This window comes from Gracilinanus agilis, chromosome 1 (assembly GCF_016433145.1).
Source record: "Gracilinanus agilis isolate LMUSP501 chromosome 1, AgileGrace, whole genome shotgun sequence".
NCBI lineage: Eukaryota > Metazoa > Chordata > Mammalia > Didelphimorphia > Didelphidae > Gracilinanus > Gracilinanus agilis.
This window is the reverse complement of record NC_058130.1, coordinates 604,480,049-604,495,296: the sequence shown is the minus strand read 5'-3', so window position 1 is coordinate 604,495,296 and position 15,248 is coordinate 604,480,049. Positions and strand designations below refer to the sequence as shown.

The window sequence follows — 15,248 nt, the reverse complement described above, 5'->3', positions numbered from 1 at the left end:
TAGTACTAGGATGGATGCCAAAGATCCCTCTTGTACTAGTTGGCCAAAAACTCTGGGCTGGACTCTTGACTCTCTGACCTTTGGTGGCTCACTGACCTAATCTTTCAAAGCTCACAAGAATGTAAGCCCACCCATACTTGACCAACGAGCATGAAAAATGAGAACAGAAATAGAAGTAACAGGTAAGCTAGTCCTAAACTTCTAGACCACAAGCCAGTGCCCAAGTAAGGAGATAGAAATGTGAAGTCACTCTCTCCAACCAGAGGCTTAAATAGCCTGGCAGAGAAAAGAAAACAAAAACAAAACAAAAAAAAAACACACACACACACACAAAAAAAAAAAAAAAACATGGTCTGTGTAAAAGGGAATTCTTTGTTTTCTTTTGCACTTTTGAAAGGGAATCCCTTAATCTCTTTGCCTAGTTGGAGCTAACACTTTGGTTAATAACTTAAGTACCCCTACTTAGTACCTCCCTAGATTGTGAAGACAGGATTAACTCTCCTTTGTCTACCTTTTGATTGAATCAACAAAATTTTGAACTAGGTAGAGGAGCTCCAAACCACTTAGTGAATTCACACCCTACCTAGTGCTAGGTGAGAAGCCAGCAAGATATTTGGAGAGCTCCACCCTTTTTTCTAACTCAAACAGTCAGAAACTTGTGAGTTCACATCCTCAGAAACTGTGAATCCTTTCAAAGAGTATTCACCCCTCTAGAAGGTGCAAACTGGTTCCCGAAAACACTGCCCACTGGGCAGTGCTAGACTATTTGGAAGCTGTGAGATTGGCCTCTGTGAAGAGGGGAGGAGACAAGACATCACTATAAAAGGTCCTGAATTTCTGAGGCTAGGGCAGGGGTCTGCAACCTTTTTGGCCATGAGAGCCATAAATGCCACATTTTTTAAAATGTAATTTCGTGAGAGCCATACAATATGTTTAACACTGAATACAAGTAAATATGTGCATTTTATGTAAGAACAACACTTTTAAAGTACAATAAGTCTCTGAACTATTTTTAATAACGTTATTATGTGCTAACCAATGATGAATAAAGCACATTAGTGTGACTTCTGGTGCTGCATGGTTTTGCTGATTATTAATCAAAATTATTTTGATTATTAATCAAAAAACAAGACTTAATGGGGCACTATAGTACTGATATAACTGCACACATACATATAAAACTCCTTTACACTAAGGAAATTGCTGAAATAAAGAGAGAAAAATTCAGGGAAGAATACTTTTTCCTCTCCCTCTCTCAAGTCAGGCAACAGGAGAAGAAAAAGCTGCCAGCCTGCTGGTTAAGCCATTTGGCCACATAAATTAAGTAGGAGATCAGGAGATTACAGAAAATAACATGACTTGTGTGCAGGCATTAGTAAGTAGTAGGGGAGGAGGGTACCTTTTCATGGAAAACTGGCCAGGACACACATTTCCTGGTATAGGTGTTTATCAGTGCTGCCTACTCAATCATTCTGTATCAAATGAAACAACTGCTGGGGAGAAATGCTTCTCACTAATGAAGCTTCTCACTAATGAAGTAAAGATGTAATCTGACTATAGTTCCCCTTTAAGAGCAGGTAGAAAAGTTAAAAACAATAACAATCCCACAAATAGGGAGTGCAGACCCCATGAATGCACTGAGATAAAGCCATGTAAACGAGAGGCAGAGGGGTAGAGAATGTAGGCAAAAGTGATCAATCACTATACAGAACCCCAAGATGTCAGTAACAGGTGTGGAAAGAGTAAAAGGAGGGCAAAAGGAGGAACACACAGCACACCTACCAAGCCAAACTAAAGACCAGGATTCGTCTCACATGGCAATATCAATGAGGGAACCTTCTATCTTAGAAGATAGTCGCGGTACCAAAAGGATCACGTGACATCACGTGATGCACAATGTCATGCATAAACTGTTAATTACTGTGCCGTGGTTGACTTTATGGCTCCTGCAGAAAGAGCCATATCTGGCCCTCAAAAGAACCATACTTTGCCAACCCCTGGGCTGGGGGAACATCTTCTCCAAGAAGAGAGATGACTCCAAGAAAGGAGTTTGCTTCAAGAAGAAGGTCAGCTCAAAAAAGAAAGTTGGCCTCAGGAGTCACTTTCAGCTCCAGTCATTGTCTTGACCTGCCTCTTGGAGGGAAATTGGGTGAGTGGATAGCTGGCTTTCCCTTCCTTTCTTCTGGAGAGAGTTTAATTCTGGTTGAAGGTTAACAAGTCCTGGCTGAGCCAAGCACTGGAATGATATTTAGTTAGATAGGTTAATTTCTTCTATACCCTTTTGTATTCCTCTGCTTTCACTCTTTCCACTTCTTTTGTAAAGAAAAGATTTATAATTTTCATATATTTAGCCAAATCATTAATTTTAACACTTAAACCTTTTAGTGCCTTTTGTATATATGCTTAGATCAGCAGCCATTCAGAAAGCTCCCATTTTTCATGAAGTAAGCAGACTAGAAACAAAATCTTAATAGACTGGGGAGTTCACATGGAGAATTCATTAGCAGAATCCTCTACATGTGAACACAAGGATTAGGTTCACTGGTTAGTCACTGCACCCTATCTTCTTCCAAGATATTTATATAAATAACATTTTTTGTTGTTGTTCAGCCATTTCAGTTGTGTGCAACTCTTCATTCTTGGCAAAGATTTTGGAGTTGTTAAGTGGTTTGTCATTTCCTCTAGTTCATCTCACAGAAGAGGAAACTGAGGCAAACAGAGCTAAGTTTACCCAAGGTCATATAACTAATAAGTTTCTGAGGTGAAATTTAAAATCACATCTTCCTGACTTCATATCCAGTGCTCTATCCACTATATTACACTGTAAGTTAGTTTGAAACATAATTTCTTTTTTATCTCAGGTGCCTTGCACATAGTAGACCTTAATGAAGGTTTTTGATTGAGTTGAAGGAAACTAATTCAAATCAAGCAAAAAGTTCTTTGCTACTGTGGCAGCTGGGTAATAGGTAGAATGATCAGAGAGGTGGACTTGAATTCAGTAAAACTTAAGTTAAAATTCTCCTCAGATATTTATCTATCAGCTGTATGAATTCAAACAAGTCTCTTAACCTCTTTTAGCTTCAGTTTTTTTTATCTGTAAAATGAGGATAATAATAGTACCTACTGACAGGGTTGTTTTGGGGATCAAATGAGAAGATCTAAAAAAAATTCTTTTTAAATCCTCAAGCGGTGTAGCATTTATGTATAAAATATATTACAAACATATCATAACAAAATATATTCACAGAATCGTATTATAACATGACATATTTATATACATATATATAAACAAAACATATCATATATTTATATTTATTATATTAATATTAGCTATTAGTATTATTAGCTATAATTGATCATTGGCAGTTTAATGAACAAAACTGGTAGCAACAAAGCAAAAGGAAATTGTCAATAAAGCCATATTAATGCTAAGACTATAGTGGTGTTAAGTCATCATTCAGTCCTCCTCTCCCACCTCCATCCTCCCCTTCTCCCCCTCCTTCCCCTCATTCCCACCTCCCCCCCCCCATTTCTGTGGCCATAATTGCATGACTAGCTCTAAGTTTTGAGCCTTTTCATTTGTGTAATCATCTAACTGGAGCAGCTTTCAGGACTCTTTAAAAATTAATTTGACTTTTATGTCTGGTTGTCTAGTACTCCTTTGGGCCAGGATTAATTCACACAGGGAGAATTTTGATGTTACAAGTGACCATTGTGGAATAGACTTTGATCTACCCTATGGTGTTAACTAGCTGTCTTTTATGCTGTGGGATTTTAAACAAGCTAAAAAATTGACATGTACGGTTCCAGCTGATCTCACTAGGTAGAAGGATTACATCACTGAGGGGTTCTCCTTGGGCTACTGCAGTTTAGAGTAAGATGAGAGCACTGTGAAAATATTCTTTTTAGAAAAGAAATAAAAGGGAAGAGCTCCTTCTAAGAATTGACTAATATTATGTGTGCTTACTTGATGGTTATTTGTCAGGGAACAAAATCCTCTTCTCCCTAGTTCACAGATTCTCAGATCAGATTTTGCAACACACCATGGTGTCCAGTCTCTTCAAAAGATGGCATGGATTTTTTAAAATCACAAAACAAAAATTAATTTTAAAATAAATATTTGTGAAATTTTAATGGGGGGGGGGGGCGAGGAGGAGAAGAGATTGTAAAATAACCAATATGGGTCTTTATGCCTAGAATTCTTGGAAACCTCTGCCCTTGTGACTTGATTATTTGTTTCCCAGAACAGGGAAGGAAAAAAATTTAGAAAAGGACCAAGTACAACCCTCAGATGATGTACTATGTTCTTCCATATTCTATTTGATTTCCATAGTAATTATTTAAGATCACTGAAGTATACTCCAGGCCTTTTGTGTTTCCATTTCCCTACAAACAAAACTCTTCTTTTTTAATAGTCAGTCAATTCTTTCCTTTATTTCTAGATGGAGAACTTTCTATATCCAGCGAAGATGGATCATTGGAGAACAGTCAGTCCTTGAGCTCCAGCCAACTTTCACTTCCTGCCCTATCAGAAATGGAACCAGTCCCGATGCCCAGAGATCCCTGCTCTTATGAGGTGCTCCAACCCTCAGACATCATGGATGGGACAGGTATGCCTTCCTTGTCATGATTAGTATCAGACTACAGAGGTGATGAGGGTTTCTTAGTAGTATGGCACATGGCTTCTTTATGCTGACTTGCTTCATATTTCCATCCAGATTACTAGGAATGAAGAGTAGGAAATACAGATAAGTCATGATCAATCAGTAAATATATTGGAACAAAAAAAACCCAATTTCTAGTGTTTTCAAGGGTTTTAGTTTTGAGTGTTTCTATTTAATCATTTTTAATGCAATAATGTTTTGAGTTTGGGGTTTTTTTTTTAATTTTTTAAATTGTTTGACAACATTGTAAAATGGGATACTTTGTTTTTCTAATCATTTCTATTGTTACTTTGGAGCAGACAGCTCCTGGGGTCCTGCTATTTATAATATAGTTCATCTAATTTCTATACTTGCTATGTTCACTGCCTTTGAAATACACTTTTAATCTATTACAAGTAGACCAGAAATGACCTCTTGTGGTGATTCAGGTCTTTAATTTGCTAATAGATAACTTGAAGAATGGTTCACACTTGCCTTTTAGCCTCAGTTTTGGTCTGATGTTGGTTGAGATATTAACATCTCATATCTTAAAGCAGTGGTTCCCAAACTTTTTTCCAGAAAAAATATTACTTAGGCCCCTGGAAATTAATTTTTTGAAATTTTAACAGCAAATAATAGGAAAGATAAATACACCTGTGGGCATCACTGCCTCCCTGGATCGCTGCAGCACCCACCAGGGGATGGTGTTGCCCACTTTGGGAATCACTGTCTTAAAGGATTTTAGTAATGACAGTCAATATCTAGAATCCACCTGTGGATCCAGGTAGATTCCTTATTCTTAAAAATGAAGGCATGTTGCCTGTTGTGGTTTCAACCAGTTTGGGAGTGGATAGAAGAAGAAAGGGATGAAATGTGTTTTGAAAAATGAATTTCTAGTCCCTCATTTTTGACTCTGATATCTCCCATGACCAGAATTGATGCCAATGATATATCTAGAGATATGAAGATAATTTAGTATTCTTGTTGACACATTGAACTCATTATCATACATTAAACAACCTTGGTCTGAAGAAAGGAAAAAGGGATAAGAAATCATTTCTATGAGTTCATGTTGTGACTAAGTGATAGAAATCAGGAGGAATGTTGTGATGAAACCAGGTAAGTTCAAAGATTGCTTAAAATCCCTCTATAATTTCTGGTCCAGGAGTACTGTTCCATTGCAAATGGTTATTCAAGTTCTAACCAACTGAGAAAATTTTGTGTCTTTTGACTTTCCTAAGATGAAAAGAGAGCAAGTATGTGGGATGTCGGTCTCTCTGAGAAACTAGGCTACCAACTTTTAGTGGCTGACTTTTAGCCATCACTTTATGTGGTGCTAGAGGAGAGTCACTACCTGGCTTCAAGAGGCATGTGGTATGCAGCATGGCTAGTTGAGTCACCCTTCCATGTGCTAATTGTAAAATGCTGTTCCAGAGTCCTGGAGAAAGGAAAGATAGAAGAGGAAAGGAAAGAAAGGAGCTGAGGGAAGGGGAGTGGAGGGGAGGAGAGGAGAAGAGAGTATAGCAGAGGAATAAATTGCTAAAACAGATCAGTAATAGTTCTACTTTGTTTTTCTGCCTTCTGAAAGTATAAATATGGCAGAGAAAGACAGGCAGATCTAAATGAGTGTTAGGGTTTGAGAAGTATCTTCGTCATTTATACCATCCACCAATATGATGACGTCAGACTCCAGGTCAGTGCATCCAAAGAACTTCTAAATATAAAGATTTAAATCTGAAGGCTTTTTTGATAGTGTTATGAAAATACTTGTTTTTTTCTTCCATTCTTTTCTTTGTTCTCTCCCTCACTTTCCTTACTCTTTTTTCTCCTTTCTCTAATTATCCTTCCTCTTTCTCCTTTCTACAAAGCTTTGTTTTTCTTTTCTTGTTTTTTTAGATATGTTCAATGAAGTTGAGTGTTTTCTTCTCTTAGTTGTGTTAACAACATGTGTCCCCAATGTGCTATGTTCTTTGTCCTGGCTGCTACTGGTATCTGCTTCCTTGCTTGTAACATTGTTGTGTGTATAATGTGGTTGTCCCCTCCAGTGTCTGAAGAAAGCCCCTCAGCCAGTGAGTCCGGAACCCTTCTGTCCCAAGATCCTTCAGCTAAACCAGTCCTGCTACTTCCCCCCAAAAAAACTGCTGCTTTCTCTGGAGACCATGAGGAGACCCCAGTGAAACAGTTGCCCCTCCTCAAGCAGCCCCCTGCCCTGCCTCCTAAACCTATTGCCAGGATTGCCAACCATTTAACGGGTAAGTAAAGACTTTCTCTCAAGGGCTCAGGGTCACCCCCTCCCTTCAAGGGATGGTTCCCTCCCATACTGAGATTCAAATGTGTCTCTCCTGGGCAATTGTTCATGGAGATATCTACATATGTATCAGCTACATGCTCCAGGTTCTGGATTTGTGCATCAGTGTATACAACACCAATCCTCTCCCATAAGAAGTTAAGGAGCCTCTCCATGTTTGTACCTGTCAGTGTGTGCTTTTCTGTTCATGGGGAAAAATCCAAAATGCTTTCCTTTCTGGGTTTATTCCATTTGGCTTTAGAATGTTTGCGAAGACTGATTTCTCTTCCCTTTCTATTTAATAGCTAAAGTCTAGCTAGATTTTCCACCTTTCTCTTTAGATTTTGCTCTGAAGGCCTCGTTTACTTTTCATATTACATTTTATCATGAGAATGTCTTTCCTCTATTTTTAAAAATTCCAGATAGTGAAATCACTTGGGGACCTCTACCTACCTAAAGATTTTCTACCTTTTTATTTTTTTAAGTGCTACTTTCAGAAACATGCCTACAATGATTAAAATACTCATGTAGAGAAATTAACTGTGTTTTATATAGGAAGATCACTTTATGGTCTGGGAATGGGATATAATTGGTAGGGGGGGGAAAGACTTCTGAGAGTTGTTTTTGCAATTTTATGAGATTGCCTTATGTAGGTATCGTTTCTTATCAGCAAAAGCCAAGAATATTTTTATAAATAGTATCTAAGCAACGGTTACTATATATTTTTTAGATAAATTAAGCTGAGGGAGTAGCTGTGTAGCTCAGTGGATTGAGAGTTGAGCCTAGAGATGGGAGGTCCTAGGTTCAGATCCGGCCTCAGACACTTCCCAGCTGTGTGACCCTGGGCAAGTCACTTGACCCCCATTGCCCGCCCTTACCACTCTTCCACCTATTAGCCAATGCACAGAAGTTGAGGGTTTAAAAAAAATAAACAAACAAACAAACAAACAAACAAATAAATGAACGAATGAATGAATGAATGAATAGATAGACAAATAAATAAATAAATGAATGAATAAGTAAATGAATAAATAAATAAATGAATAGATAAATAAATGAATGAAGCTGAAGGAGGACAATATTACCCTATTCTACAGATGGAATAAGCTAAGGTGCAGAAAAAAAATTAATCCATTTTTTAGACCAGTAACACCTCAGTAGAAAAGCTAGCTAACATCATTTGACCTTCGGTCTGAAAGCTTCTTGCTCAGTATGCCATTCAGAAGGGCTATTCCAAAAGAACTGACCTTTCTTCAAGTGGCATTTTCTTCTCCAGCGAGCACTCATATAAAATAGTAGCCTTCCACAAAACTTATGTGAACCAAATTTGTGGAAATATCTAAGGGAATTATGCTGGGAATTGATCGTTTCATCAGACATATTTCACCCTTATGGGATAATAAATGGCAAAAATGAGATAAGAGGGGTAGCTAGGCAGCATAATGGATAGAGTGGTAGGCCTGGCATTAGAAGGACCTAGCTTCAAATCAAAGATTAAGCAGCTGTGTGACCCTGGGCAAGTCATTTAATCACAATTGCTTATCTCTTACCACTCTTCTGCCTTGGAACCAGTACTTAGTATTTATTTTAAGATGAAAGGTAAGGGTTTAAAAAATAAAAAGAAATGATTGAGCAAGAGAGGCAACCTTTACCTTCTCTGTCTTAGAATCAATACCAAGGATCAATACTAAGGTGGGGATATAGTGTGCTAAGCTGCCTTCTACAAGCTAGGTGGGGATATAGTATGCAGACCAGAAATAGTTAAGTAAGAACATAAGGCAGTATTTGATGAAATCCTCAAGTGATAGGCACAATGCATATTAGCAGTTGAGAGGAGGAGACCAGTATGGGCTAGAATAATTATGGTTGGCATTATAGAAAAGGCCTTGAAATCTTTATGGGATTTAGCTAAGTGCAGAGAAAGAAGATAGTCATTCTATAAAAGAAGGGAACAGCTTTGAGTTTGGAATAAGCATTTTATCTTCCAAGGACAGTGGAGATGCTGACTTGGCTGGTAAAGAATGTGTGCTGGGGAGTAATGGAAGCTTAATTTACTACTAGGACAAAACCAGGTTATAAAGAGTCCTGAACTCCAGACCAAAAGGTTTGAATTGTGTCTGGTAATGCTCCTATAGAGGGGGCTGGTGGAGTTTTCCTGTCAAGAGAGTATCATGATAAAAGTGATTTAGGAAGATGAAATCCAAACAAGTTAGAGACTCCAAGCAGGGAAGCCAGGTAGAATGGGAAGCTAGTCCAGGCAGAGTGCCTGGAGGTGGCAGTGAGGATGAAAAGGACAGAACTGATTGGGAGTGAAAGAACCATTTCAAAGGAAGAATCAATAGGACTTCTTGGCTGAATTATACTTTCATTTATTCTGTCTGCAAATTCATATTTTTGTTCATCGGACTCTCATAAAAGTAGGGGCATACATTTACTCTAAATATAAGCTCTGGAGAAATCCAATTGCCAACAGTGATCATTCTGGTATACCCAGGGCTTCTTTGAAGTAAGAGAGGGAATAAAGACATATAAATTAGCCCCAAACTCCAGCCTAATTTATTTTTTCCCAGGAATAGTAAGTTGTTATTATCTGTAAACTTTACCTCCACATGCCCAGCCTTAATGAACCAAAACATTTAAAGGGTAATAGGTTTACCCTAATGTTCTCAGCAGCTTTTAAAAATATGATGGAAAGACGATGAGGGGAGTAGAGAATACTTACAGTGTGGTATGTCTCATGCTATCCTTTTGGGTTTACACTTAATTAGACTTGCATAATCTATGTAAGTGAGCAATCAGTCATAATGAACCAGCATCACCATGAGGCAACTACATTAACCCTATTCTGTTGCTAATTACTCCAGAGACATCTGCAGGTTGTGTGTGAAAAAATTAATAAAATAAGGATTCTGGAACTCCATACAGAGACTTAACAGCTTCTCCAGTGTATATATTTTCAATGTCTGCTCTTCTAGTGACATTTTGAAAAGGGGACAGAGGACAGATTAAGAGACACCAAGCATGACTAATGGAGAGTGACAGTGGTTAATGGTCTGGTAGCATTCTGGAGGAAATGTGTTCCTGGAATGGTTTTCATTCCAGGTATGTGACCAATGAGAGGATGACAGAAGAAGAGCTTTGGCTCTCCTTCCCATTTGGTCCTGAAAATGATGATAATGAAAATGGGAAGTTCTTTTTCTTACCAATTCCCTCTGCATTCAACTGAGGAGAAAGGCCCCCTTTCCCCCCCCAACCTTTATCCTTCCTAACCTTATTGACCCTCACTTGTTTTTCTAACATTAACTTCTTTTTAAATTTTTTTTGCTTTGGACCTGGGTTGTTTGCAGTGTGGAAGAACTCTATCCACTGATAACAGGTCAGCAACTCATCTGTTACTTCCATTCTAAGAGAGTTACTCTGGGGAATGGAGAGATTCATGCCCATGGTCATGCAACTATGAACTCAGGCTTGTATTCCAACTGAATCAGTGGATGCTTTTTTCCAAAACTTAAAAATCCTTCCCTTCCCTTTATTTTTGGACTCCAGACAAACAATATGCAGTCCTTTAAAGTTAAGTGTTCTGGTGGTACTCAGCCTTGTTCAGCTGTGAAAGCATGGATTTTGCTGTGTTTGAATTTTCAAGATTTCCCCTGATTACAGGGCCTGTAAGGTTCAGGCACAGCAGCTGAGGAGCAGGGACAAATCAGATGGGGAACACTTGCCTGCAATTAGCAAAAAAGCATCTCTGGAAGGAAACCATCCTGGATTCTTGTAAACAAGGGCTTTGGGGAATGTTGAACCTGCCCAGGGCTGAGCTGTGCTGTCTATACATGGACGCTTCCTGTATTATCAAAACTTGGTTGATTGCTAGTTACAATGTTAACTACAAATTTACCTGACAAATAGTTTCTTTAGCCCCTGGTATTTGTAACCCTAGCATTTAAGAGTGTTTCATGAGAATCTGTCTTGCAATTCTTGCTAAACCGGAGGTGATGTTCTTTTTTATTTATGTCTCTTAAACTATGTGGTCATTCTCAAGGTTATGTAAGTCAACACACATTTGGAGTTTTTTCCTCCTTCTTTCCTTCCTTCTTTCCCTAATTCCCTCTCTCTTTCTTTCCTTATGTTGTTCCTTTCTTCTTCCTTTTCCTTATTATTTCCTTTCTTTCTTCCTTTCCATCTAACCTTTTTCTACCTTCCTGCCTTTTCCCCTTTTCCTTCCTTTTTTGTTTTCCCTCATCCTTCCTTTCTTTCCTTCTATACTTTTTTCCTTCCTACCTTCCTTTCTTCTTTCCTTGTCCTTCTCTCCCAGTTCTCCTCTCCTTTTTCCTCCTTGTTTCCCCTGCTTCTCTCTCTCAGACTTGAGGTCTCCTTTAGCCTCAAGGGCCTGTACTTCTTAACTCTGTCCTCAAAGGGTATAGTGTCTCAATTATCTCAGCGTCTTCATTATCCACAAGCATTATACTGTAAAAGAAAGAGAGAGGGTAGAACTTTGGCCACTGAAACCTTGAATCTTACCCCCTTTTTTATAGGAGATTCAAAAGAATGGCTTTATGAGAATTTCTTCTTTATAGTCAGTCTCCTAAAATCCTAGGCAAATTCTACACTTGTTTGATGGGATACTTCAGTAAGACCAAAGTCTCAACCCCAAATAAAGTAGTCATTTCCTAGTCTAATACCAAAATACACGTCTACTGAAAATACTATCTATAAATTATGATTCTGCCATTTATCATTAACCCTAAAGATTCAGATATAAGTCCTTGCCTAACCTCCCCCTTGTCAAAGGATTTTATTGGATTGGGTCAAATCAGAATCCCAGTGCCTGCAATTAGGCCCAGAAGTTGGGAATCAGCTCACAACACAACCCTATTTGTGTTTCAGAGAGAATAGAGACACAAAAGAAAAAATATATATTTTCTGCTTGGTACTACTGCCCAGAAGGAAGGGAGAATGAAGTTTATCCTCCCCAGATGAGGCATCCACGAGGAAGAGAGGCACACATAATATTTCTTTAGCTTAAATAAGTTCAGAAGCATTTTCTGCTCAACCCTCCAGGTATTAAACATTCTCATACATCCACAATCTCAGGTCGTGCTCTGAGTGCTACTCAGAGGTACTTTCCAGTCAATTTCTTGCCTGTCCAGGTCCCATGTAAGACCATGAATTTCACCTAGGCCCCAATTTCAGGCTAACTACAAGTCTACCAAAGGCAAATGAGACTTAGAAGAAAGAATTTATGAACCTGTTCTTCTTATCTATTTGCCCTAACAATAAAGTACCTTCTGTCTCAAGTATAGAATTCTGATAGAAGCTGAGACAGGATGAAGGATGGGACATTGATACATCCATTGTAACATCACGTCAAACAACTAGGGACTCTCAGTTGTGGATCAATAATGGTATTAATGCCATTTTAGTGGAAAAGGTAGACTGTAGGGAAAGGTTAATGGCCGTCCTGGAGGCCCCCATAAATAAAAAAATATGCAGTATTTCTTTCTGATCCTTTTCAGAAAATGTAGTTTTAATTGTTCTAGCTATTTTCCCATATTTTGCTAGTATGCTTCCATCCCTTAAAATACAGAAAATAACTTGACAGTTAGATGAATTAAATCTACATGTAGAGTCTAATACTGAATTAAAGCCATCAAACTTTTAAAATTCTGGCTTGTGTCATCAGAACCAGGATGTATATGTATTTTCTAAGAATAAGTCATGTCAAAATGTTTATTGCTGGAGTTCCGGGTTAAGATGGCAACAGAGTAAGAAGCAGCTCTTAACCTCTCCTGACCGAAACACACAAAGCTCCTCAAGGGGACATAAAAACAAGTCCAGACGAACGGAGGAACCCCACAACAGGGCACAGCGTGGAAGGTACGTGGAATCTGGGCATTTCCATGCTATAAAGAGCTAAAACAGCTCTCACTAAATCGAGGTCTGAGCAACCACCCCACCCCCACCCCCTCCACACACAACACCTATAGCGCCGAAGCCAGCTAAAAAAAAATAGAGCAAGTTTGGGGCACCCATCGAGTCATTGGCATATCTGGGGCCTGTTCCTGAGAGCAGCAAGATTTAGGACCACAAAAAGCTAAAGAAAACACACAAACTCTGAGCACGGGAGCGGGGCGCAGAGAACGGACGCAGGGCTCAGAGGGCAGGCGCAGGCGGAGGCGTGGGTGGAGGCAGACACAGCCACTAGCTAAAGCTCTGAAACCCTGAGTAGGGAACCAGTGCAGTCGGGTATACGACTATGGAAGCAGCGCCCTGAGACTTGTAAAGAAACCTCCGGAAGGATCAAGCAAGGGGTCCACCAGGGGGCTTGACCTTGGAAAAAACCAGAACTCAGACCTCAGGAGCCAATAGACCGCGGACAGACACTGAGCGCAAGGATAAACCTGAGAAGCTGCTGGGCTAACGATGGCTACCCAGTCTCAGGAAGTTCAGAAGAGAAAGATTAACAAGAAAAAGAAGTCTTTAACACTCAACAACTTTTACACAGAGAAAATCCAGACAACCGAGCAAACAGAGGAGGAGAACAAACAAGCATCTGGACCCTCCTCAAATAAGGAAAACTCCTCTCAAGCTATGGAAGAGTTCAAAACTGAGATTTTGAGGAAAATGGAAGAGATCTGGCAAGAAAATAACAGTTTAAAAGGTAGAATCTTGCAAATGGAAAGTGAGGCTCAGAAACCAAATGAACTGATAAGCAAATTGAACACCAGAAATGACCAGATTGAAAAGGAATACCAGAAGATTATAGCTGAAAGCCAGAAGATTATAGCCGAAAACAAGAAGATTACAGCCGAAAACCAGAAGATTACAGCCAAAAACCAAAAGATCATAGCCGAAAACCAAAAGATTATAGCCAAAAACCAATCCCTAAAGCCTAGAATTGAGCAATTAGAAGCTAATGATCTCTCAAGACAACAAGAACAAATGAAACAAAGTCAAAAGACTTAAAAAATAGAAGGAAACATGAAATATCTCAATGAGAGAGTGACAGACCAAGAAAACCAGTCTAGAAGAGACAATTTGAGAATAATTGGTCTTCCAGAAAAACCAGAAATTAATAGAAACCTGGACTCCATACTAACAGAAATAATTCAACAAAATTGCCCTGAAGTCCTACAACAAGAGGGCAATATAGACATTGAAAGGATTCATAGAACACCTGCGACATTCGATCCAGAAAAGAAAACACCCAGGAATATAATTGCCAAATGCAAGAGTTTCCAAGCAAAAGAAAAAATCTTACAAGAAGCCAGAAAGAAACAATTCAAATATCAAGGAGCACCAATCAAGATCACACAGGATCTGGCAGCCTCCACGCTAAAAGATCGCAAGGCTTGGAATACGATATTCAGAAAGGCAAAAGAGCTGGGCCTGCAACCACGGATCAACTACCCATCAAAATTGACTACATATTTCCAGGGGAAAGTATGGGCATTCAACAAAATTGAAGAATTCCAGGTATTTGCACAGAAAAGACCAGGGCTAAATGGAAAGTTTGATATCCAACCACAAAAATCAAGAGAAACATGAAAAGGTAAATAAGATACAGAGGGGAGAGAAAGAAAACTTATAATTTTTAAATTTGCCTTTTTAAGGGCCCTCAGTGAGATCTAATTATCTGTATTCCTATGTAGAGAAATGTTATGTATAATTCTCTGTAGTGAACTCTATTCACTATTATAGTATTCACTATTATAGTAATCAGAAGAATAATTCACAGGGTGAGGGTGGAACACTAAATAATCTAAGATGACATGGGGGATGGGAAAGAGGGGGTGAATAGCAGGGGAGACCAAGAGAAACTTGAGTGAATAAGAAAAATAGGATATTCTATTACACACAAAGAGGGCATGGGAGGGATAGGGGACAAATACTATTATAAGAAGGAGAGGAAGAGAGCATAAAGAGGTAATAATCAAACCTCACTCTCAGTGTAATCAACCCGGAGAGGGAAGAATAGCTTATACTATCCATTGGGACATAAAACTCTTATCTAACCCTTCTGAGAAAGTTAGAAGGGAAAAACCAAGGGGAGCAGGGGAGTGGGGAGGTCAAAAAAAGGGAGGGGAGAAGAGGGAGGGAATTCATAAGGCCTTTAAAAACAAAAAGAGGGGGAAAAATAAGGGAGGGGGTAGAAAGGGAAGTTAATCAAGGGAGGGGATAAGGGATAGCGGCTCAATAGCAAACCACTGGTTTAAAAGGAAAAAGTATAAGGAAAAAGGGGGTAGGAATAGGGGAGGATTTGAAAATGTCAGCAAATGCACAACTGATGATTATAACTCTGAATGTGAATGGGATGAACT

At 39.0% G+C, this 15,248-nt stretch overlaps 1 protein-coding gene across 1 annotated transcript in view; it reads left to right on the top strand.

The window, feature by feature from the left end:
* Nucleotides 1–15,248, top strand: part of PHACTR1 (phosphatase and actin regulator 1) — a 647,986-nt gene that overhangs the window by 526,252 nt on the left and 106,486 nt on the right. Inside the window, exons 5-6 of the mRNA XM_044658144.1 lie at nt 4,443–4,610; nt 6,689–6,895. Coding sequence (XP_044514079.1) covers nt 4,443–4,610; nt 6,689–6,895 — 375 coding nt within the window. The remainder of the gene's footprint in view (nt 1–4,442; nt 4,611–6,688; nt 6,896–15,248) is intronic.